Raw genomic sequence first — 26019 nt, 5'->3', positions numbered from 1 at the left:
AATGCTGCTGCTCCTGTGAGTAAACCCTCACCCACGCTGTGGGAGTGAGCTTCCTGTAAGTGCCCCCACCCATGCTGTGGGAGTGAGCTTCCTGTATGTGCCCCCACCCATGCTGAGGAGTGGACCTCCTGTAAGTACCCCCCAACCCACGCTGTGGGAGTGAGCCTCATATTGGTTCTTGAAGCAAGACTTGTTTGCACTGTCATTAGGTGCACTCCTGATTGGAGTGAATAAACATTCCTTCACACATTTCAGGAAAAGATCACACAAGAAGCGTTAGTCCCATTTGGTGAGCCTTTTTAAAGTATAAAACTTAAAACTCTTTTCTATTCTAGAAATGACATTGAGTTGTGTATTTCATGACGTTTTTGTCTTCATTTGCCTTCAGTTTTCTCCAAAGACAAGGAGACAGTTCATTGGATGGTAGGCCACTTGTATCAAAGCTCTAGTATTCTCCTTTTGTGATCTTTTCCCTCATTTGGATCATTTTGCCTTCTTTACTTGGAGAACTTCTCAATGGCCGATTCAATGCTTTTGTTGAATTTTTACTTTTTGTAACGGTGTTTTTAATTCTGAGAGCCCCCTCCACTTCATGGTTCTCGGAACAGTTCTCTCTCATCTAGTACCTGAGGTCTGGGTTCCAGAGTGAAATGTCTTCTGTCTCAGTGGGGTTGCTGATGAGAGTTTGGGTTCTCCGGTTGGGTCATTGTCTTTACAAGCTGCCCATCTTCTTCTGGTCTCCCCTGTGCATAGGGGAAGCCGCCTCTGATGCTGGGACCTTCAACTGCTCAGATTTTAACCCTAGGCACCAAAATGATGATAAAACACTCTATGTGTGTTTATGTGCATTTATGTATGCTTTTATCTCTGTGCGTGTGTGTGTGTGTGTGTGTGTGTGTGTGTGTGTGTGTGTCCCAATTTGCTTTTTCACAATAAAGACCATGAATAAAAGTAACTTGTGGAAGAAATAGTCTGTTTGGCTTATATATCACAATCACAGTTCCTCTGTGAGGGAAGCCAAGGCAAGGACTCAGACAGGGCAGGGAGCATGAAGGAATACTGTTCAATGACTTGCCCAACTTGCTCTCTTATACAACTCAAGTCTACCTTCCTAAGGATGACACCACCCACAGTGGACTTGGAATGTCCACATCAATCATTAGTCAAGAAAATGACCCAAGACATGCCCATAGGCCAGTCTTATGGAAGCATTTGCTCAATTATGTTCACTCTAGTTGGTGTCAAGTTGACAAAAACTAACCAGTACACCATGTGTGTGTATATGTATATGCTTGTTCTGACCTAATCAAGGGAGCGTAGACCTTCGGTCCCCAGCTCCGGAAAGAGAGAGAGAGAGAGAGAGAGAGAGAGAGAGAGAGAGAGAGAGAGAGAGAGAGAGAGAGGACTTAAGTTTTGAAACAGTCTTTCATACAGCATAATTTCTCATATAACATACACAGCTGCTAAACTCTACTCCACACTAAAGGACTCAAGGACTTGGGTCCATGGAGTTTCCATCACCACGGTTGCTTTATTTGGACCATACAGTCTCTCTGGCTTCTTGTTTGTGGAACAGGGTGCCAGCCCATTGGTGGATCTTACATGCTTCAGTCTTAAGTGGTGCGTCTTCCACCTGCAGCTGGTTACGATGCATGTGCTGGAAGGAGTGAGAGAAGAGGAAATGCTTGCCGATACAGGATGTCTTTGTCACAAGCTTTTGGACAATGTGATTCCCGGCTGTGGTGGTTTGACTAAGAATGCCTCCTTGGCTCATACATTTGAATGGTTAGGGAGTGGCACTCTTTGAAAGGATTAGGGGGTGTGGCCTTGTTAGATTAGATGTGGTCTTGTTGAAATAGGTGTGGCCTTGTTGGTAGGTTTTGAGAGATGAGATGGCTCAGTGGTTAAGAGCACCAGTTTCTCTTCCAGAGGTCCTAAGTTCAATTCCCAGCAACTGCATGGTGGCTTACAACTCTCTATAATGAGTTCTGATGTCCACTTGTGGTATGTAGATGCACATGCAGATAGAGTACTCAAAATAAATACATCTTAAAAGGGAAGAAACAAAATAAAAGCCCATGCCAGGCTCATCTGGATGTAGAACTGTGTGCAGCCATGCTCCCTATCATGAGGATAATAAAGTAAACCTCTGAAACTGTAAACAGGCCCCTATTAAATCCTCTCTTTTCATGAGTTGCTATGGTCATGGTGTCTCTTCACAGCAATAGAACGTTAACTAAGACAGTGACCACTCACCTGTCTGGTTCTAATGCTGGTCCCTTCTTGTGTTTTCCTTTTCAGTGGGTCAGAGCCTCAAAAGGAGTCTTTTCTAATTTCTTAACTAGAAACTGAGTCCTGATAGCCAATGCTCTGGATGCTGAGATGGGGAAGGATGCTGAAGCTGAGGATGGTGGGGGTGGGTATCTCATTATTCAGTTCACACGTGTAGAAACTGGGGACCTTGTTATTGATGTTGTCCCTCTCCCCGGGGTCCAGAGTTCTGTATAGGAGAAGACATCCCCCAGGAAGGCTGATGATTGAATTGTTCTTTTAAAGTTCTCAAACTGGGTTTCTCATTGGCAGCTTCCTCTCCATTCCCACATTCATGAACACCTGGTCGCATCCACCCTGCTGCCAGCCCAATGTTGACAACTCAGTGTTCACGCTCCTATGTGCTCCTTAACTTCCAAATGCCTTTCCCTGTTGCCTCTCATATTCCTTATGTGCCATTGGGTTTGTGTCATTTAAAAATCATTTTAATGGGGTTTCTGAGGAAAGTAGAGGTGAAGGGATGCTTGTTGTCCTTTCTCTTTCTTTAGGCAGAAGGTTTATTCCTACAGCATTGCAAGTCTCTTATTGGATCACATGCACTGGACTCTTACATACACATTATCACTGCAAGCTGTTTTTTAGTGAGACTTGGGGGTGCTTTTGCCCAACTAGAATTTGGGAGACAAAAAAGGACAGTGCAATTCACCCCATATGTTTTTCTTTGGCAAATACATTTGTTAGCTTGGGGCTATTTTTTAGATGGCACATTATGGAGAGTTCAAGGAAGCTTCGTTGTGCAGCACCATTGAGTATCCAGAACAAAGCTCGATGCACCAGACATACTCACTATCAAGGCTGGAAACTTTCCTGCTGTGGACCTTTAGACCATGGCTTCTAGAAGAGGCACAGCATCTCATAGTGCTTTGTGCTCTTACTTAACATTTAGTTAAATGTGAGAATTATGAAAGCCTCAGCATCCAGAAGCACACTATAGCTTAGACATTGTTTTGCTTGGAGAGTACGGTGAGTGAAGGGAGACTTTGGGGGGCATCTGGGGGCACTCTTGGACAGTTTACTGAGGTTGTAGTCGGAAGTAGACTTTTATAGAATGTTCTGTGCTTGGGGGTTAGCTTTGAAACATTGACTTGTTTAGAAGGGTGGTCAGACTTAGTTTTCTCATACCCCCCCCTTTCCATTCCTTTCTTCCCTTTTGCAGGGCTGGGGATTGAACCCAGAACTTCATGCGTACAAGGCAAGCGCTCTGTTGACTAGGCTGTATCTCCAGTCCTGCTAATACCACTTTTAAGTCTATGCTAGATAGTTAATTGGCACCTGGGCCTATCCTCACAAACATATGGACCGTTGACATCATCCAATCCCCATGTGACTTCATGCCAAGGCTCTTGTGAGTTCAGTCATGATGGCATTTGCTCAGTATCATGAAGAAGAACCATGGGCTGGAATTCCATTCCTGCTGAGTCATCAGGCTGGTTTCTTATCACTAGCACAACCAGGAACTCAAGATTTGAGTCTAGCTCATGATTGTCTGTGAAAACATGATGTTAGTTCCAGAGTAGAAGGCATATTTCTCTCAAAATTCTCTGTCAGGATTAGCAAAGGCCATTACTGAGTCAAAAGCAGATAGGGCCTAAGCTCCTGAAGGCCACACCCTTTCATGATGCATGCTACTCAAAACTATCCCGCTTTCAAAGGCCCCATTTGGTGTGGCCAGGCCTCTTATGGAGGAGAAACCTTGGGAGTCAGAAGATTAAGACCACACACACTGCCACTTAACAGTGTATTCCATTCATTTTGCCTTCCTCTGACATCTTCCCATCATTCCTAATGACTCTCAGGCAAGCTCATTACCATCTGGAATGCTCTTTAATCCCACTTCTACATAGAAGTTTCCTCTCAGTTTTTTCCCTCTCTTTTTAGTGTGTGTGTTCATGCATGTATATGTATAGCTGTGTGCTAGTGTGTGTGTGTGCTAGTGTGTGTGTGTGTGTGTGTGTGTGTGTTTACACATGTGCAAGTGTGCATACTCACACAGAAGGCAAGGGACAAACTCAGGTGTTTTTCCTTAAGAGCCTTTCACCCCAAGTGAACATGCAGCTCACAGTGAAGTATAAACTGACCAGTCTCTACCCCACATGCTGAAATCATAAGCATGAGTTACCAGACCTAGCTTTTTTTTATCCCCCTTGAGTGGGGTGATGTTGGGGATCAAACTCAGGAACTCATACTTGTGAGTCATGTGCTTGATCTATGGAGCTATCTCTCCTGTCCTCATTTGCCTTCAATTTTTTTTATTTAAATGTTTACTATATATATATATATATATATATATATATATGTATATGAGTGTGTGTGTGTGTGTGTGTGCATGCGTGCGTGTGTGTACCTGCCATGTTTGGGCAAGTACCCTCAAAGGTAGAAGAGGGCCCAGGAGCTGCAATTACAGGCAGTGGTGAGTGGCCTGACATGGGTGCAGGGGATTGAATTTGGGTATTCTAGAAGAGCAGGAAGAGCTGACACTGAACCACACCTGTTTACTTTTAACTCTGTATCATGTTGTTCCTTGTCATTTGTCATTTCTCTCTTACTTTACCAGAGGAAGCTCTTCCTTAGAAGCCTGTCACATATCCTACATCTTCACTGTCAAGGAGAGTTAGAGTCATACCTTGTTCCTATGGGAAACCAAACATCCTAGAGATTACAGTTAATTGGGGCGAGCCAGCCTGATGACATCATGAGGCAGTATACCTGGCTCCACAGGTCAAGGAAAGTCTTTTTGTTGGCTTTTCTTTCTTCTTTCTATTTTATTGGGCCCTATTATCCACCACCCTTCCAATGCTTATTTCACCCCAATTCCTTCTAACTCTCCAACACAAGGTTGGAGAGAAAAAAGGTTAGAGGGGGGAAAGGGCGTATACCTCTTTAGACTTCCTCCTGATGATTAGGGATGTTCTTTGGGGGCAAATCCAGTCTTAGTAGTCAGGATATCTTCAACCAGCCATCCAACAAACCAGCAAACCAGTAAGCCAGTAATAACAAATGCATCATTGTTGTCGTTATTGTCATCATCATCATCATCATCATCACCACCACCACCACCACCACCACCACCACCACCACCACCACCACCACCACCACAACCAGCAGGAGCAGCAGCTGCCCCAGGTCCCCTCAGGGCTCTTGCATTTATACCCTCTCAAGAGTTTCTAGAATTCCAAACATAAACCAGCTGCATCTGGCAAAAATCACACCTGTCCCAGAGCATTAGACAATCACAGTTACTGGCTGTGGACAGTCTGAAGCAGCCCCGTATCCCATACCTGGGATTAAGATAAAAATATATTCACATATCATAACTGGGTTTTTAAAGAAACCAACTTATTTTCACCCCAAGCCAGAAGAAAAAAAATGTAGGGCATTAATAATCCAACTAGGAAATCTATTGGGCTACCCGTTGCCCCTCAGCAACTCTTCCCTGTACCAGTGTGTTTCTTCCCACTAGGCAGTGTAAGTACAAGCCTTTCATCATCTGATAAAGATCTGGAGAAATCTGCTCTCTGTTGGCAGTCACTCCCGGAGGACAATGGTAGTTGCTAGAAGACCAAGGACTCACAGATCTCCACCCCTTGAAGACCTCCCAAAGACTTAACTTTAGTTAGAACAACCCAGGCAGGCAAGCATGGCACCCGGTGGACAGCTGGTGAAGACGTGGGATTTCACTGTCCTCGTCTCTTCTCAGTGCTGGACAGGGGATTCTTGACAGCAGACAGATCCAGAATAGAATAAACCGAAGAATGCATAACCCAAACAGAAAATATAGTTGTTTATATGGATGCACGTGAGGATAGGTGATTGAGATACAAATTGGCTTCTGTACTAGACCAACATATACACAAGCACACATGCATACCCCCACACTCACCCACACATAGCTTATAGTTACAATGAAATAATAGATATTTAATATATACTGAACAAACATCTTGACCATCTTGAATGAATGTTACCCAACTCCTGTTCAACTAGACTTTTTGGACTTTGATAAATTGTATGATTTGTCCTCCCTTATCTGCAGAGATGCACAGAGCCCATATTTTTGTGAAGACTGCATGGTATTTCATGGTATTTCTTGGAGTGGGCCTTAGGCCCTGTCCTGGCATAACAGAAAGCCATAATTTTTTTATGTTCTCATCATGATTGTCTGTATGCTTGCTTGTAAGCGCTGCATCTACTGTGTTCTTTTAGGCAGGTTTGGGTAAAACACAAAGCTTTATTTTAAACACAGAGTCTGCTGTTGTCTTATTTTTCACAAGATCAGTTTGATAAGGGAGTAACTGCAGAGTGACTTTATGTAGTGACAAGGTAGTGTCTTTTCCATTGTCTGTTGATGGCCTGATGGTCTATTGATGTCTGATGAATAGGGATAGAGAGACTCAATGTTTGTGTTAAGTGCTCCAGATATAGTTCCTCATGTCTGAGCTGTTGCTTTCCTTGGAGGTTTGAAACACTTCTCTCTGTAATAACACTAGTTAAAGATGGTGACAGGAAGGTGGAGACCAGGGCATTCCAATCCTTAGGTTGACCAACAAGAGTGGTCTTGGTGATACTTGAGATGAGCCAAGAGCCAGACGTTCTCTGGCCTACTGTGCTGCATCAGATGGAAGAGGAGTTTCCAGAGAAGACATAAGTTGACAGGAAATGTCAGGTTAAGTGAATAAGGAACAGACACTGGAGACCCTACATCTGAAGATGGGATGGAGTGAGGCTGTGGCTAAGGAACCAGGGGAGAGTTGACTCAGAGCTCAGAAAGACTGGGGACTACCTGAGACAGAGGATCTTGTTGCTGGGCTGGGTCTGGCTTTTGTGTGTGTTTTATTCGTAAACTTGAATTCTCGTCAATCTTTCTCTAATCGCAACTGTCTGTTATTGGGTAGAGTTGATGAAATAACCTATTTCTTTGGAGGAATCATGCACATCAGGATAAGTAACAAGCACGCATCTGTTTGGTGACCATTTAAAGGATTTGCAAAGGTGTAATGTTGTCTTTATTTGTGTGTGGTTATCATTTTGCTTGTTATGTGGCAAGAATCAAGTTCTGGGAAAACCTGGAAAGCAAGTCCTGGTCAATAAGGACTCGCAAACAGGAATGGGATTGCAGGGAGCCATGAATCCAGCCACAGGTGAGGGGAACCGAGAGCACAGGTGCACATGGATTGTGGTGACTGCAGTCAGGGTTGCTCTGAGCAGACTCCACCCACCCTGCAGCCATTACTGTGGTCAAAGAAAGTGCAGGGTCCTTCTTAGAAATCTTTCCCTTTCCACCAGATTTCCCCCTTCTGTACAGTTGTCTCCCATGAGAAGACCAAGTAACTTCTGTCTTCCAGGAGAAAGACCAAGAAAAACTGATGTGTACATCAACAGACTACGCAGTTGACAGCACCCTGGGAAACTGTAGTGTTCCCTTAAAGACAGGCCTGGAGACAGATACCTCAGAGAGAAGAGCCATAAGCAGACCAAGAGAAGGTAGTATGCAGCATGAAAACCACTCTGGTTGCACCTTGAAGAAAGGTGGATTAGAAAGAGGACAGGGGCCGGAGGGATAGGTTCAAAGAAAATGTGCAGAGGGTGCAAATCTCATGCATGTCACATAGGCACCTGTGTCTGTCCTTCCTGAGATAAGTCTCTGCAGATCAAGGGTCTTATGAATCCAGGTGACCTCACCTGGAGCATCATCAAGACCTGTAGGAGAGAATATATATAGGTGCCAGCAGGGCTAAGACCCTTGTTGGCTTTTGGAAATTGGTGGGAATTAGCATCAGTGTGATAGTCGGCTGCTGGATTGATTTTCTAACCCATTCCTGCTGCTAAGGAGGGTAGAGCCTTCCCAAAGGGAGCAGGCTAGAGAGTCAAGGTCCAAGAAGCAAAGCCCCACTTGATCTTTCAGGCCTAGCACATCCGTCATCTCTTTGGTGAATCCTTCTCTGAATATTCCCAGTTGCTTGGACTGACATATTCTTTTTAGTTCATTATCTCATCCATCGTGTATCATGGTTCCTCCCAGTAGATTTAAGTCTGTCTGAGGTTGGAATTATGTGTCCTTGTTCCTCAGAGACAGCCTTAGTTCACTGTAGCCTTTCAGTGAGGTCTGCAAACTTGGATGAACAAGAGTAGATATTTTATCACACACCTTGCCTTGCTTGGATGGCTTACTGATGTTTGTGGTATATTACAGAGCCCCATATCTGGCATGATACCTGATCTTAGGGGATGGGGATGAAGATCAAAATTTCCCAGGCTTCTCTTTTCCTTTGTAGACAAAGTCTCCTAAGGAGCAAATGAATCTAATACTCTGTCTTTGCATATTCTCCCCCTCCGGCTCTCTCACCCCTAGAACATCTCTATCAGAGCTGTACCATTTCTCTCCTTTCCTTCACCCACTCCAGCCGTGGACTGCGAACCTTGCAAAGGCAAGGACCCAGTGTCCATGTGCCATGCTGTTCAGAGGACCATTCGCTTCCTTGAATGAATGGTTAAAGAGATTTCTAGACTGAACAGTTCTGTCCTGTTAAACTTACATGTTGAACTTCTAACTCTAGTACAATTGTATCAGGAGGTTTGGGCCTTTGGAGGGTAACTCTGTCACCAGAGGATAACATTTCTGATGAGATGAGTGTCCTTATAAAATGACACATGAAGACTTATATCCCCAGTTCTCTCTCTGCTAATGTAGAGCTTGCTCCCGCTCAGTTTTTCAAAGGCTGTCTGTGTTCCATCCGTGCTCCTGAATCATTTCCCTTTTCTAAAATACACAGGTCGAGTGACCAGGTACATTAGGTAGGGGACCATCAGATATGTCCCCTTATATCACATGTCACTGGGCCAAGATGAGTGATAGTTTTCTTAAATATAACCTGTTTAAAAAGCAAGCTGGGTATGGTAATCCCAGTACTTGAGTGGCTGAGACAGAAGGATTGCCACGAATTTGAGTCCAGCTGGGCCTGCACCCATTCTCAGGCCATCTGAGATTCCCTGTTTCCCGTGATGCTGCAGAGGAGGGCCAGAGAAGCCTACTTTCCTGCTGTGATCCATCCTAGAACATGCCTAGTTCTGAGGCAGGCTGTTGGAGCAGAAGTCCTGATTGAGACAGGTTCCTGCTTTTTCTCACTTCCTGTCTTCCACTATGCTGGTTCCAGGCTTGTGGAGTCAGAGAATACTTCCACATTTTCTCAGCAGTTTGACGCTTGCCCACCCCTTCCTCATCTTATCCCCAGACTCTGAGCCAAATGGCCATTGTCCACGGAAGAAGATGGAAAGAAGATGTTCAGAGCTTCTGGCCAAGTTCAAAAGGCAGTAGCTGCAGCCACGAACTGAGGGCTGCACAGCTAGACTGTCCCTGGCACTGTCCTAAGGAGCATCTCTACTTGGTGGGCCTGGGTCAAAGCCAGGGTGGGAGGGGCTGGATGCTGAGACTAGGGTGGGACCAGGACTATGGGGACCAGCTGTATCACTCTCTAGCCAAGGCTGATGCAGCCCTGGGGGCCCTAAGAAAGCCTAGGGGCTCCTTACACCACTCTGGGATCATGGGAACTCTGAGTTCAAATTACGCTTCAGCCTCTTCCTAGGGTTTTGGCCTTGGGAAGGTCAACCAGTCTCTGCCTCAGGCTTGTTATCAATGGAACTGGAAAATAACAAGATACATAAAGAGATAGTTCCGAGCAATCAGAGAGTTAGTGCATGGGATACATCATTTAGTCAGAACACAAAAACTGTCACCTACTCCTGATCCTCAGCTATTTCTCCAGTTTCCAGTCACCCTTCAGCACGCCTCTGCATACCTCAGATACTATTTGAAGCAGTCCTTCACTGGTTATCAGTCCTGACACACTGTCAGACAAGCTTCTCTTTCTTGGGCCTCTCAATGCTCTCCTAATTGAATTCGTAATCTGTACACACACGAGCTACACAGAACATCTGCTATGGGTCAAGGATATGTCCATGCAAAATGAGAAAGAGAAAAGCCATTTCTTCTCCAGGCATTTCTATCATAGAAACACATGGAGGGATTCTTTGGTGTCCTGCCCCCATGGTTCAAACACCCAAATATCCCTTCTACCTTCTAAATTCTTGCCTATAGGGCCTGAGGGATACATACACTATTTGACACTCCGGTAGGACCCTGGGTATCAGAATAGACCATAGCTATTGTGTGCTTGAGCAAGGCTTCTTAGGGGGCTCAGAGAGCTGGCTCTTGACTGTCAAGAAAACACCTTAACACACATTGTTGAGTCTACACCCACTGTGCAAATGGGAAGAGCTAGAGCAAAGCAGTGCTTGGGGGAAGTCTTAGAGGCAGAGTCCCATCTTCATCCCCTTCTGGTATGAGCTCATATGATGACCAGATATTTGAGAGGTGGTACAGGGAAATGCCTCTTGTGGGTGGGCTTGTGTGAACAGTGCTGGCAGATGGTGTGAACAGTGCTGGCAGATGGTGTGAACAGTGCTGGCAGGTGGTGTGAACAGTGCTGGCAGGTGGTGTGAACAGTGCTGGCAGGTGGTGTGAACAGTGCTGGCAGGTGGTGTGAACAGTGCTGGCAGGTGGTGTGAACAGTGCTGGCAGGTGGTGTGAACAGTGCTGGCAGGTGGTGTGAACAGTGCTGGCAGGTGGTGTGAACAGTGCTGGCAGATGGTGTGAACAGTGCTGGCAGATGGTGTGAACAGTGCTGGCAGATGGTGTGAACAGTGCTGGCACTGTTCTCAGACTATGTGCTCATGAGCCTTGGCATCTTGAATACATTTTTCTTTAAATCTCAGAGGACCTTGGTAATCCAATCCAATTATAGCACAAAGGCCTGTTGATAAGGTTGAACGTTGCAGGAAGTTCTATGAGTTGGGTCTTAAATGTCCCCAAAGGCTTGGTATTAAAGGCTTGGTCATCAACTTGTGGCACTTTTGGGAGGCAATGGAACCTTTAGAAGATGAGGCTTACAGAATACAGCAAATACATAGGTGAATGCCAGCAGCAAACCACTGAACTGAGAACGGGACCCCCGTTGAAGGAATCAGAGAAAGGACTGGAAGAGCTTGAAGGGGCTCGAGACCCCTTATGAACAACAATGCCAAGCAACCAGAGCTTCCAGGGACTAAGCTACTACCCAAAGACTATACATGGACTGACCCTGGGCTCCAACCTCATAGGTAGCAATGAATAGCCTAATAAGAGCACCAGTGGAAGGGGAAGCCCTTGGTCCTGCCAAGACGGAACCCCCAGTGAACGTGATTGTTGGGGGGAGGGTGGTAATGGGGGGAGATGGGGAGGGGAACAGCCATATAGAAGGGGAGGGGGAGAGGTTAGGGGGATGTTGGCCTGGAAACCGGGAAGGGGAATAACAATCGAAATGTAAATAAGAAATACTCAAGTTAATAAAGATAAAAAATAAAATAAAAAGGATGAGGGTTAGCAAGAGGAAGTTAGGTCATTGTGGGTGTGCTCTTGAATGGATGTGGAATGCTGCCTCCCCACTCCCACTATATACCACAAATGAGTAGTTTTCCTCTGCCATGTGCCATAGTGGTTTTGTTTGTTTGTTTGCTTGTTAGAACCAACAGTGGTTTTGTCAAGTTCCCATAGACTGAAACTGGAAATTGTGAGCATAAATAGTCTTTTGGTTTTTGTTTGTTTGTTTGTTGTTTTGTTTGTTATACATGTGTATAAGCTCGTGTGTGGGTGTGTGTGTGTGTGTGTGTGTACATGTGTGTGAGGGTGCACATGAATATGTGTGTAAATACAGGTGGGGTTCAGAAAACAACCTCAGGCATCATTGTTTAAGCACTGTGCATCTTGGTGTTTGTTGTTTTGTTCTTCTTCGTTTATATTTTGTTTTATTTGTTTTTTGAGTCAGGATCTCTCATCAGCCTGGAGCCTCTGGGATTGACCTATCTCTGTCTCTAGTATAGGCATCACAAAGGCATACCCTTATACTTGGCTTTTTTTTTTTTAAATCTGGGCTCTGCCAATCAGACCCTGGTCCTTATGCTTACAAGGAAAGCACTCTACCTGCTGAACTATTGTCCCAGCTCAACTTTTGCCCTTTATGAGTTATCGCAGGTATTTTGTGAGAAAGTAGGAATGATTTCTTCTCACTTGAGGAAGTCCAGGGTTTTTTTTCCCTAAAGGTAGGCCTCTTCCCTCTTCCCTCTTCCACAGATTCCAGATACCAGTTGGGTCCATATCTTTTTCTTTTCTTTTTTTCCATATATTTTTCAAATTACTCATGCATCCACATTTCACATTCTGGTTCCTGCAATGTTGTTCATACAACAGGAGCCCATGAAGAACTCTCTTTGTGCCAAGCATAGTTCCAGTGGCTGGAGAAACCTCTGTAAAAATGCCAAATGAGGCAGGCAACATGTCAGTGCCTTTTTTCCCACTGCAGGCACACGCTAACCCAAGGAGCAGGGGCTGAAAGGCTGGCTCAGTGATTCAGAGAACTAGCTGCTCTTCCAGCAGATGTAAGTTTAGTTTGTAGCACCCAAATTGTGACTCATAACTATCTGTAAATTTAGTAACAGGTTCTCTGACACCCTCTTCTGGTCTCAGTAGCACTAGGCACATACATGGTTCACAGACATACTTATAGCCAAAACACCCATACACATTAAAAGGCAGACAGAAAGGAAAGCCTAAGTGGTGGTAGTAGTAGTAGTGGTAGTAGTAGTAGTAGTAGTAGTAGTAGTAGTAGTAGTAGTAGCAGCAGCAGCAGCAGCAGCAGCAATAAAACAACCACACAAAATACAGCCAAGCCTGAAACTAAGAAGGGAAAACCTCAGAAACCAGAAACGAAGGAAAGGTCTCAAGTCCCACAGGGATGCCATAGAAAAGTTCAGGAAGTGGCTCTGATAAGGGCGTAACTGAGTGTTGCATAGAATCTTCTAGAGGTATCTAACTATAGCTCAGGGTCTGGTGGGGGTGGAGCATTGTCTGTGAGAAATCCAATGCTTACCTGTGGTTTTTGAGAGCCAAGGAATTGTTACACCACAGGCATAGACATTAGTTACTACCTCAGAGGACAGATAGTGCCACATTCAGGAAACAGACCTATATGACCCTCTTTACACACAAACGCCTGGAACATTCTAGAAGATTAGCAGACAATAAACAAGGGAACAATTAACATATTACAATTGTTCTATTTTGTGTTTAGTTATTCCTTATTATGAAAAATTTATAAGTCAATGTTTATCACAGGTTGGTATGAATAGGAAAATCAGTACATGTGGAGTTTGATACTATCTGTGGTTTCAGGTATCCACTAGAGATATTGGTGGCATGTGTCTCTCAGGGATATGAGTGCACTTTTGTGGCTTTTAGAGGCCCCCTCCTAGGACAATGTCATTTGTAATAGAAGGTGATAGGCTGAGGGAGCCAAGGACTCCGGAGCATGTGACATCCAGTTTCAGTCTTGAAAGGTAAGGAGGAGGCCTTAAGTAAGGTAGAGAGGAAGGAACTTTCTGGGCAGAGGAAGTAGCTGACATGAAAGTTCTGAGACCAGGATGATTTAGAAAAGTTACAGGAAAATAAAAAAAAATGGCTAGGTATCCGGAACAATGAGTCAGAAGGTAGGAGAGTTCAAGAGTTGTGGTATTAGGCTTGATGTCTTCTTCTCAGGGTGGAGGAGAGCCCGGCAGGTATGACTTGGCTTGGTGGAAGCTTTAGCACTCAGAGCTACACACAATTTCGTTGCTCTACAGCACTGCATTTTCTTACTCTTTCTCACTCTACCCCATCCTATCTAGAACATCCTTGATTTGTATTTTCACAACACTGCCACAAAGGCATCATTAGGTATCTTCTCTAACTCATGATGACCTGATCCATATCTCTTGACTCTTGACAGAGACTTTGGTCACCTGCGATACTCAGGAGCTTAAGACAGGGCCAAGCAATTTACCCCACCCACAGTCGTTACAGTGAGCTGTACTCTCAGCACACTCCTGATTTTCCTTGGGCAAATTGGCTCACCCATATCTTTCCTGCAGCTCCAATTTCCACTGATTATTTTGATGAACAGAGTTCACCAATTGTTGAGCAGCTTAACTGTTAAAATCTTGCCTGAGCAAATGGAGCAACACTGAGGGCTGCTTTCTTGCACTAGCTTTAACCTGACTCACCTCAGTTTGTTGTAGGAGGGCCTGTAAACCTTGAAGTGGTTGGCATACTCAGGGCAGTTTTCCTCTTTCTTGGGTCTTCATTTTCCTACACTTCCCAAGGATTGACTGCTCCTAGCTGGTTCTGGATCAGCTTTGTAGACACCTCTTCAGATTTTGAAGCTGTTTTCTTGACTAGAGCATTTGAACTTTTCTTGACAGTTCTTGGAGTCCCTTTGGAAGGCCCTTTCCTCTGCTAGGTTCCTTGCAGGGGAAGGTCTGATGGCTCAGGAAATGGTAGGGAAGACAAGGTGAGACAGGCTGCAAGGCCCTTTAGTGTCCTGGTTGGGTGACTTCACTGGGCTTTGTCTAAAGGCAATTCGAGTGACTAGGTTGCCTAGGGGTTATGCATGCACCACATATGAAGATTTCCCACAACCCGGACTGATGAGAATGGAAATTAAAGTGTCCTTATAGTGCCCAAAGGCAACTTATACTGCTTCGAGATGGTAACCATGGAAACCTCCCATTGTTAATGGCCCACCACCAGAACAAAAGCCATTTGTTTTCTGCCTCCAAGAGGGGTAGTATTAAGTGTTTTGCCTCCTCCTTTCCCTCCATGCCATCTCACAATGACTCAGGTTAGAGTTCAGGTACCCAGGGCTAAGAGCTGCCACTCAGGACCTGGGAGGGCTTTGGAGGAGGGGAGTGAAAGGATGGGGATGAAGATGGCAAAAGATGACATCCGGAAGGGGTGGTAAGAAGCAGTGGGTGGGGGCTGGCTGTTAGTGTCACTGGAGATGCTATTAAGGGCATTTATGAGGGAGCATTCATGTCTGGAGTCCCATCTGACTGGCATCAATAACTGTCTCTGTTCCATTCTGGAAGGAGAGCCTTAATTAGGCATGAAGAGATTCATCAAACAGCAGCCTCTTGGAGCTATTGGTCTCCCTGCCATCTGGATGGATGGTTTCCCACCCTCAACAACAACAGTGGGAATGATGGACGAGGTCCCACAGCTCAAACCTCCAGGCTCTAAGAAAACCCAAATGGCATTTGTCCTCCCCAGAAACAGTGAAAATCTGCCTGCATTGATGGGCACATGTGCTATGGTTCATATTAAAGTTCGTCCTTGGAAGATATGATACTAACCTGGGGCAGCCAAGCCCACATCTACCAAAAGTCAATTTTTAGTTTCCAGCCAGTTTTCCAACCACATGGATTTATAGAAAAGGCCCTTGGGTGGGTGGGGGGAACGTTGGTGAAAATTCCATGCCGGCCTTTGCCTCAGCTTAGTGACCTATTTCTTCTGCTTTGGTCCAACCCACATGACTTTTCAGAAGGTTCTCTCAGCATGATAGATGTGAAATGGCTTCATTCACTATAAAAGCCTCTATAGACATCCAGGATTTGATCCAACAAACATTTATTGAGCAACTGTTGTGTGCTATGCACCACGCCTAATGCTGTGATGGATACAGATGAATAAAACAGTGCCTGCCCTTGGCAGGGTTACAGTCTACGAACAGACATAGGACAAGTGCACAAGTAGCTATAATACAAGGCAGAATATGGTAAGTGCCGTGAGAAAGGGAGAAATAAAGTGCTGTGGTGGTTCTGTGGGGGGAGAGGTCCCAGCATTGATGGACTGGGGAGGGCTTCATGGAGGATGTGGTCTCTGCATGCGCCTTGGAAGAAACTCAAGAATGATCCAGAAGATGCAAACTGCAAGGCCAAAGGCACGGGGCCAGGAAACACGGTGCTTTTCCAATACTGACAACTCTTCTGGATTGACCATTGCAGGGTATGAAGGGACCTGATTGGGTGTAATGTCAGGATAAAGACAGGCACATTTTTGTGGGCAAAATGATCTTAAAAGGAGATCTTAGCAAAGTTCATGAAGAGCTGGAGTTACATACCATTGAGCATGCTCAGGGAGGTCTGGGAGAGGAGACCACTACTCAGGTGGTCCAACGGACAAGTAGAGGTGAGGTTGGGACTAGTTGGAAAGAGTAATGAGGGAATACATGGACGAGTCAGTGGCTATCTTAGGGACCCAGACTGTGTTGAAAGAATCATTGGTGTTCCAACCAGAAAATAAGGGATCATGCTGGGAAGATAGATGGTCTACTTAGCTTCAGATGTCTTGAGCTCAAGATGTCAGAGCAGATTAAGTATGCTTAACAAGCAGTGTATCTTCTTGGAACTGGGAGCTTCTAATGGAGCTAAACAGCTAAGGGAAGTTGAGGGTATTCTTTGGGTAGTGGCAGTTGGGTCTGAAGGAAAGCATGCAACTATGGATGCATGGCTTATAGGACTTCAGGGAGGACCTTGTTGGAAGGAACGGCTACTTTGTGGTACTGGGAGAAGAGAGGGGAAAATGGGCAGATCTTCCTTGGCTCCTTTCAGCTCAAGGTAGGAATGCCAATAAATACCTCATAAATACATAAATAAATATATAAATACGTGGTCATGGAGGTTGGAATGGGTGGGGTAAAAATCTTAAGAACATAGTGTTTTGCCCAGGAGAATTCGCCATAGGGCTTTGCAATGAGAGAGGCCTTTCAATTTAGCACATGGAGGTGGCTATAGATGCTGGTCCCAGGAGTAGGCTAGGAGGGAACATTAAGGCGTGGTACGGGGGATTGGTGGCAGTAGGGACTGCAGATGCTACCAAGGTCTGGTAGTGGAGGAGTTAAGTGTAAAGGCTCTAGGAATCAGGGTGAATGCAAGAGGGGCTGGGAAAAGTCTGAGGACAGGAGAGGAAAGACTCCTTGCCTACAGGAGGAGCCTCACTTGTGGAAAAACGAAGGTTAAGTAGGAGGGAGAGGCCAAGAGAATATGAGAAAAGGTCTGATGACAAATGGCCTTTTTTTTTGGTGGTAGCAGAGGCTGAGGGTGGGGCCACTGGGGGTTCAGAGTAAATGGAGGTCTGGCAGGCTTAGGCGGGCAGACTGAGGAGGTGACTGATAGCCAACAGTAGAGGGGACTGGCTGAGGCTGCTGTGATGTTACATGGCAGCTATGAATTTAAGAGTGAAGGCTGTGTCTCCCCAAGGTCAGCCAAAGTCAACCAGCTTATGTTAAAAGACTTCAGTAGAACCCAGCCCCAAGTGAGTTCTCAGTAAGTAGTAAAGGACACTTGGCTGCTGACTGGAGAAGAATGGCAAGAGGGAAAACCAAGGCCCATAGAGATCCTGCAGTTACATGCCCAGATCATTCTAATAGCCCAGGTCTGCTAAGTTAGGGAAAGGGCATATATGGGTGGTCCTGGGACCTCTGCCTTTTCCCATCAGGTTATAGCCTGTGTAAGCCCAGTTAGACAACTGGCCCTCTAACTCTTCACAGAGAGGATGCTGGGTGGTGCTCATGGTCACCTCCAGTACCTGACCTCTGCAGCCTTCTTTATGACTCCACGTGGGATGTTCTGACATCCAAGGGCTTTCCTAATGCAGAGCCCTGCTGGTGATTGTACCTATTCCTCCAGGACGCCACAAACTTTAGAAATTAAGTGTCTTCTAGAGCCTTTGAGAGCCTTCAGATGGAAGGCTCTGGAGACATGTAAAATATGATACTAATTATCTCCGCTGCTCATGAGGAGGCTGAACCACTCAGCTCCCAGGGAGGCTGTTATGGCTGTTACTTTTTAAAATATTCATTTTATGACGCAAATCCCAAATCACAAGCTTCATACTGCAACAAGAACAAAGAGAGAAACATAGAGATGTACAGTCCTCAGCCTGCGTGGGGCTGGAGGGACTGTACGCAGGGTTAATGGTTCTAGGGTATCCCTCCATTGTCTTTGCTCACTTCCCATCAGCCATTAATTTAGAGCAAGCATCGTGTTCTGAATGGCTGTTGATTAATTACGTCAGGCCTCATACGCTTGGGAGAGGATCTTGATTACTTTTTTTTTTTTTTTAACTCTCTTCACCTTCAAGATAATAGTGTTTTGTTTTGTTTTTTTACATTTATCTTTCAAATATGTTTTAAAACACCATTATTTATCAGGCGAGGGAATTAGGGAATTGCATCTAACACATCAAGCTGGCTAATGCTTTGCACTGTGTGACCTGTAAGTCCAACCCCTAAGTTGTTGGCATCGAGCCCAGATTTCCCCTGGAGATTAAGTCCAGTGTTTGGACCTGTGTTTGGCTTTGGGCTTTTTACAAGAAAAACAAGTCTTAAGTGGGAGCCCTAACAGAGGGGAGAAGGCTTTTGCAAAAACTCTGCAGTGGTTGGTGGTGTAGGGGTGTGAGGGTAGGGAGGGATGTAGGGTGGACACTGGAACCTCTCCCAGAAGAGCTGGTGTGGGCAGGTATGACTCAAGATGGGAAAGTGACAAGGTGACATTGACACAGCAGGCTGGCTGCAGGGGACTCTCAGAGTGCAGGATGCAGAAAGCAAACATGGAATGACTGTAGAGACCCAGGGGTAGATGTGTCACAGCCTTCCAGGTACCCAGTTCTAGGGCCCTGTGAGGTGCCTAGAAAGCTGACTGTATATGTTTTGAACAAGATGACACCTACTGTGACCATGCTCTTTCAAGTACCTGCTGTGTCTTTCTGGTGGTAGATGGGACAGTAGAGTTCCTTCATGTGACATTCTAAGAGGATGGGATAAAAGCTAACCTGGGAGTTGAAGTCCTAGGGTTACTTCTGCCTCAGTGGGCCTCACCCAACAAAACGATCCTAATTTGTACACTCTTTTGTCCTTTTCCGAGGTGGAGCAAACTCCTAGAAGATGTCAAGTTTCTAAAACCATGATTTACAACAATCTACCTCTTCAGGGCCACGTCCTACTAAGTCCTGCCCTACTGAGTCCCAGGTGGTACTTGTCTAACCAGAATTTGGGGCTGTCATTGAGCTTCCTCCAGTCTTTCTCCATAGCTGGGAAGGCTTGTCTGGACGCCATCCATACTTGTCCTTTGGGCAGCTGCACTCTCAAGTTCATGAACAAAGCCCTCAGTTCTGTTGTGACCAGTGCTGCTTGGTCTCCTTGTGCCTCTTTGCCCAGTGGAACTCTTCAAGTCTCTCCTCCATGAACTGCACCTCTTTAGACTGGTCCAAGCTGTCATCTCTGGGTCTGTGCTACCCAGAATCTACTTCACTTGGAGGTTCGGGGAAGCTGACAACAGGTGGCTCTCCATTCATCCATGAGCCCCAAGATCCATCCAGCCCAGGAAGTGGGTTGTCATCCAAAGCCATGGGACTGGCTTCTTTTCATGTCAAGTCCTTCTGCCCCCAAAGATGGACTGAGTCTCCATCTGGTCCAGGTGGGTTCTCCACACCTTCTTCCTGTGGCTTATCTGCCTAATGCTAGATGAACACCACACAGTTATAAATACTCAGGTCAATATATATATGCAGGTATAGATATATATATTCTGGTCACTGTTTTACACTTTAACAAAGAAAACCACTAGCCTGCTTGTTCTATTGTTTGTGCCACCCCGACTCCCATCTGCCTGTGGTGTAGCTGGCAGGAAAGTGAGCCACTGAGTCCCAGGGGCTGCCCTCCTTACGTAGCCCCGTCACACTGGCCGACAGTCAGTTTCAATGCCCCCTGTTCATGTAGGCTCTTGAGGGCCTTGAATTCCAAGGGCATGGTGTGGGGGCTGGCCTGGGAGGTGTAGCCATACTTGAGGCTGTCATAATAGTGGTACTTGACGGGGTTCTGATTCTGATCCAATGGGAAGGGCCAGAAGCCATAAAGGTAGATCTGATTGCAGAAGCGTGTGGCCAGGGTGTACATCAGGAGGCCAGTGGTTGGTCTTTTGATGTGGACTTTGTTGGTTAGCCAATATCTGGAGAAGAAAAAAAAAGAAGTTAGAAAAGGAACCCTAAAGCCTGGGAAGATGGCTCGGTTGGTGAATTCTTGGCTTGCAAGCATAAGAATCTGTTTGGGTTCCTCAGTACCCAGGTAAAAGTGGGAGGAGTACACCTCTAGCCCTGTTGGGTACCTCCCAGTGGAAACAGGAGGATCTCTGGAGCTCATTGGTCACCCAGCCTAGCCAATCAGTGAGCTCTGGGTTTAGCAAGAGACCCTGTCTCTAAAAAGAAGTCAGAGAGCAAAGATACGTAATATCAACCGTGTATCCATACATACACACTTGCATGCAAGACACGCACGTGCACCTCCCCCCCCACTATATATACCCACTATATATTATACATTATAAACAAACACGTCCAGAAACAATCAGGAAATGTGTTTGTGATTATTTCTTTCCAAGAAGAAAGAAACTTTTTTCTTGGCCACTCCAAGAGCCAATCACCACGTCACAGACCCAAGGCATCCTTCTCAGAAGTCTGACCACCTCCACAGTTAAGCACCTGGACTACACCTTGAGTTGGTGCTTTCCTGTGCAAGTCTGTGAGGTCTGGGGTGCCAAGATGAAAACTGGCAGCCCAAGGCCACTCACGTGGCATGTATCTTGCTTTGAACTCAAACCCATTGACAATTGAAGCAGGGTTAGCAGTTTTTTTGTTTTTTTTTTTGTTTTTTGTTTTGTAACAGACTGGAAGATAAATATTTTTGGCTTTGCGACCATATGGCTCCAATTATGACTATACAACCACACTAAGAACATTAAAGAGCCACCATCAACATGCTTTGGTGTGTCCTGACCTCTATGAAAGCATGTTTGCTTATACAGAGCCCACTGCCTTACAGAGAGTCCCATTCATTTTCTTCACTTGAGCAGGCACAGTTGGACTTGTTTCCTATCAGTGCTCCCAGAAGCCCTGCCCTCTGAGGCAGCTGCTCTTCTCTGACCATGCATGTAGCTTTTCTGCAGAGCCAAGGCACTCTGGGCAGTGGTCTGGGCTGGATTCTCTCTATACATTTCTTCTAAAGATCTACCACTTTATTTTATCATCCACCTTGAATAGCAAGGCAGTATTTCCTGCCTTGGGACTCTGTCAAAGAACAATGAGAGGAAACACAGAGAAGTACAGAGAGCAGGACGCTAGAGAGGCTTCCTAGGTCAGTGGAGTTCTGTGCATGTCTGTGTACCTTAGCCAGGACCTCAGCATAGAAGAGGGTGTCTTCATTCTGGATAAAGAATCATGCCCAGAGCATGGAGATATGCTATTCAGATGGTACCATCGTCAGCTTTCTGTGTCTTGGAGAAAGTCACGTCTCTTTGATGAATCTCATTTTTCATATTGCCATGTAGTCCAGATACCTCCAGGTTCTACCGTTCCAGGAGAGTGTAGAAATCTCTCTCCACATGAGAAACCTTCTGCTTGCCATCATTCTCAATTCCTACTGTTTGTCTCTGGACAAACTGAGTGCCCCCCTCGTCTCTTTATTTGTAGTTAAAGCTCCACTCCCCCCACTTCCCCCGGCAGAACGAGCTTAATAGCCAGGTTTCTGTGCCAATGCAAAGGCAGAATTTCTGACCACTGAGCTGGCCCAATGTGTCTCTAAACCAGACCCAGACCATCATTTTCTGTCCTTAAACAACCTTCATGGCACAGCATCTCACAAGCTCCCACTTGCCACTATTCCACTGAAGTGAAGGCCAGCATGGTTTCTGATGTCCTACAGCACAGCAACACATGCAACTTTATCCCCAGATGAGCTTATTAAATTCATGCTGGAAGTAGAAGGACACCAGAGCGAAATAGTTACTTATTGTTGAAGGTTAAAACTGTGTGTGTGTGTGTGTGTGTGTGTGTGTGTGTGTGTTCTTCATAGTGATTTTAGTTGGCAGGGAGTGTAGAGGAGGGAAAGGCTTCCTAGAAGCCCAAGAAATCCTTTATATACAATGGTTCTTTCTGCAGCTCAAAATGGGAACCCTAAAGATCCCAGAGTCAACCCTAGAACATTTCCTTGCTTTGGAGGAAGCATTAGCTTATGAATTTGATGAGGTTACAAATGCCTAATAATCCATGTAATTAAAGTATGCAATATTTGCAATGTTTGATCAAATAAAAGGTATTCTGAGGACCCCCACAACCTACCCCTCCAACAGAACTGTCTATCTGTTCTGATGTTAATGTCACTTTGGACTGAGATCGGAGACTGTGGTTCCAAATGACCACATCCAGGCCTGTAGTTCTCCTGGGCACAGTGGGAGATTGGTGATCCTTTGTACAACCATGGTTGTTCTCTAAGTTTGTCACTTGGAGGCTCTCTTCCTTCTGTCTCCTCCATTTTATCCTATGAGAACCTAGAAACTTCCTAGCAACTAGATTTTTTCCAACAGGGGAGAAGATGGAATAACAAAGAGAGAGCTGTGCAGTGTCTCTGGTAACTGCAAACACAGAAGACACAATTGAAAAAAGCAAGGAACAAGTCTGTGGACATAGCACAGATCTTTCCTTTCTTCTCCTACTACTGTTTCTATGGTGATAGTCAACCATTGCCCCTCCCCCAACTCCTTACAGCCTCCTGGGCATCTCTCAGAAACCTGTCCCATTTCCACAGGGCATTCGAATTCCATGGTGGAAACTCTAAAAGACCTGCCCTGGCTACGTAGGCAGCTTTGACTTTCCCTACACTGTATCAGCCTTCCAAGTATAAATGGCCACAGCTCTCTTCTGAGGCCCTATGTTGTCTCATAGTGCTTCCCCTATCAAGATTTTGTTGCACTTTTGTCTTGGTCTCTGGGTTGTACCTGAGGTCACCTGTTAATAGGTTCTTTTCCAGGCTGTTGACATCTCATGGGACTGCAGTGCACACGCATGCCTGTGCACATGCGTGACTTTTCATTATACTGTGGGTTCATCTCTCTTGCTGCCTCTGTGCTAAGGGATAGAACTGCTGAAGTGTATTATCACTTACATGGAAGGAGGTCTGATTTCAGAACAGAGGGCTGTGCTTAGTTTTTCCTTCCCTTACACTGAGCTTCCACAGGGTCATAGCCTACTTTCCATGGGTTAGCTACAGGCATGGGTTGGGGTGTCACTTGTCTGAAAGAAAATATATTGAGAATATGAGGGGTAGCCTATGTGTAGTAAGTCCCACAGGGTTCCAGGATGCTGTGGTTATGGTGTCTTTTCACAGCAATAAAAACTTTCGATGAGTTAGGTAGATAACATTAGTTAGCCATACTGCCAATGAGAGAACTCCATGGGAGATATTAACGCTGGAGATCCTAAGCTAAGAGGGGAATTGATGTCATTGTTCCAAGAATCCACAGGATACCAGAAGTACTGATTACAGCTACTTGGGTGTTTCTGAAAGGCTGTACTTTGTGAGGTTTCCTTCCAACTGCCCCATATTGCAATACTGTTCAGATCTTTTGAGAAGTTCATGCTTTGAAAAGTCCATCTTGTGACCCTTATTCTTCTCCAACTATGATGGCTATTCTTGGCTGTCAACTTGACTACATTTGGAAATAACTACTCCCCTCCCATATAGGGCACACCTGTGAGGGATTTTTGCTTAATTTGAAGCAGAAAGATCCACTTCTAATTTTGATGTTTGAGATGGGAAGATAGACCTTGAATCCAGAACTTTTGAGGTGGGAAGATCCACCTCTAATCTGGTCTGTACTTCTGTTAGAAGTCTGTATGAGACTATGGAAGAAGGAAGGTATTGTTTTTCTCCTGCTTGCTTTTGCCTCACTAGCAAATCTATTCTTTCTGCGGTATTAGAGCCCACTTTTTCAGGATTCTGGCATATACCGAAGACCAGTTGAAACATTCAGCTTTATGGATTGGACAACTACTAGATTAGTAGTCCTTCCACTGATAGTTAACCATTGTTGAATTAGCTGGACCACAGACTGTAAGTCATTCTAACAAATCATCTTTATACATATATACGTATGTATGTATGTATGTATGTATGTATGCATGTATGTATATATGTATTTGTTATTTTAGAGAACCCTGACTAATATACCAGCCATCCTAATAACATTCCACAGCCACTCCCCTCATGTAGTTCAACTGAAATCTAACCTTGATTTCAGTAGCCCTTCACAGTATTCTACTCCTCATCCTGGGTTTCACATAGTGGTCATACCACAGACTGGGGATTAGGAAGTTCTCAAGGATTAAACAAGATCCTATTGGTGAGGGTTGAATTGAGGCTCCCTTCATCAGGTCCTCTGATTGCACACTTATGTTCTTTGTCCTTTGAGACTACATGGTTGGCCAGGGAAGTACACAATGCTAAGATGTGCATCTGGCAACTAACAGCAAGGACGAACAGTGATTGCTTAGGGATGCTTGATGCTGAAGTTGGGGCTCCTGAGTCACCACGGTGTTCTCTGTTCAACGGGGCTATGAGATGAACCTGGAAGGGCCCTGGGAGATAAGGCAGGGGTTCTGTAAGGAGACGATTCCAAGTGGGGCTGAAAATGGGTATAAAAGGGCTTTTAATAGTGATAAAAGCCTTAAAAGCAGGATTGTGCAGGTGGTTTCACAATTGGTGGTTACAGCTCATCAAACTGTAGCTACAAAATGGGAAGTAATAGGTATCAATTGTACTTCAGTAACATTTTTTTGTTGTTTGTTTTTTTAAAGATGACTCTCAGAAGGATAGCCAATGATGGTAGGTCCTCCCTCCCACCCTGGGAAATGTTCATCTGCTTCAACTGATACACATCCAGTAATGGGGAGCTTGCCCTTTGCTAAGGTAGCCTATCACATCTTAGGCCTAATGTGAAGTTTCTTAATTCATTGTCCACTGCAACACCAGGAACTTTAGGAGATGCCTGAAGCCTACCCCTCTGTGTAGTCTGCACACTGAGATTTCTCTAACTCCAGTAACTCCTGTTCTGACTATGAGGTGGGAAAGAACCCAAATACAGGTTATATTTGGAAGGGAAAGAGGGACAGAGTAAATATAGGAAAGATGAGAACTCAGCCAGCCCAGCAGCTTGGCCGAGTTACAGTGGAGTAAACTGGGAGTTGGGGTGTGTATAAGGAGAACTAGTGTCTGCCCTCTGTGTTGTCACATAATGGGGCGCAGTGGCAATGGTGGCATGCATCTTCAGGAATGGCCAATTTTATTGTGGCTCTGTGAGGTGACGCTAAGATTTTCTGAGTTATTTTTAAAAGCACTAGAAAGTGTGTGTGTGTGTGTGTGTGTGTGTGTGTGTGTGTGTGTGTGTGTGTGTGTTTAGAACACTGTGGGCATTCAGTGGTAGAACAATTGTCTAGCATGCACGAAGCTCTGGGTTCGATTCCCAATATTATCAAAAATATATTTACTTAAAAGTATCATGTGAGATCTTATTAAGTGAGTGAGTCAGATGGACTCTGTCTGTGGTTAGGGTACGTCCTAGATTGAACTTCTCTTCCTCTTTCAGTGGACAGAGGCAAAGGCAGTGGACCAGGAAGATTTTCCTGAGCAGAAGCAAGTCCATATGCATAGGATTAGATAGGGTTTGGATATAAGATGTGTTTCCCAATCTTGGCCTCTGGGGCAGTTTTCACCCTGTGGTGAATCCATGTGGGTCAGGGTTGGGGTGACATGGCTGTAGCTGCAACTACAGTTATCCAGAGTTCAGCAAGTTGCAGCTGACATTATCCAGGGACCCATGAAGCACACTGAGACTCACTCCTTGAGCTAACCACCAAATTCCATTTTAGGGATTTATGCTTTGTTTACTTTCTGATAGTAA

General features: G+C 45.2%; 1 protein-coding gene across 2 annotated transcripts in view; it reads right to left on the bottom strand.

The window, feature by feature from the left end:
- Window positions 1-15842: 15842 nt before the first annotated feature.
- St8sia2 (ST8 alpha-N-acetyl-neuraminide alpha-2,8-sialyltransferase 2) overlaps window positions 15843-26019 on the bottom strand; it is a 72901-nt gene continuing 62724 nt past the window's right edge. For both annotated transcript variants that reach the window (XM_032893409.1, XM_032893410.1), the window contains one exon: window positions 15843-20238. In XM_032893409.1, coding sequence (XP_032749300.1) covers window positions 19953-20238 — 286 coding nt within the window. In that variant the 3' untranslated portion in view covers window positions 15843-19952. The remainder of the gene's footprint in view (window positions 20239-26019) is intronic.

This window comes from Rattus rattus, chromosome 2 (genome assembly GCF_011064425.1).
Source record: "Rattus rattus isolate New Zealand chromosome 2, Rrattus_CSIRO_v1, whole genome shotgun sequence".
NCBI classification, from domain to species: domain Eukaryota; kingdom Metazoa; phylum Chordata; class Mammalia; order Rodentia; family Muridae; genus Rattus; species Rattus rattus.
The sequence above is the reverse complement of the archived record's forward strand: the minus strand, read 5'-3'. Positions and strand labels throughout refer to the sequence as shown.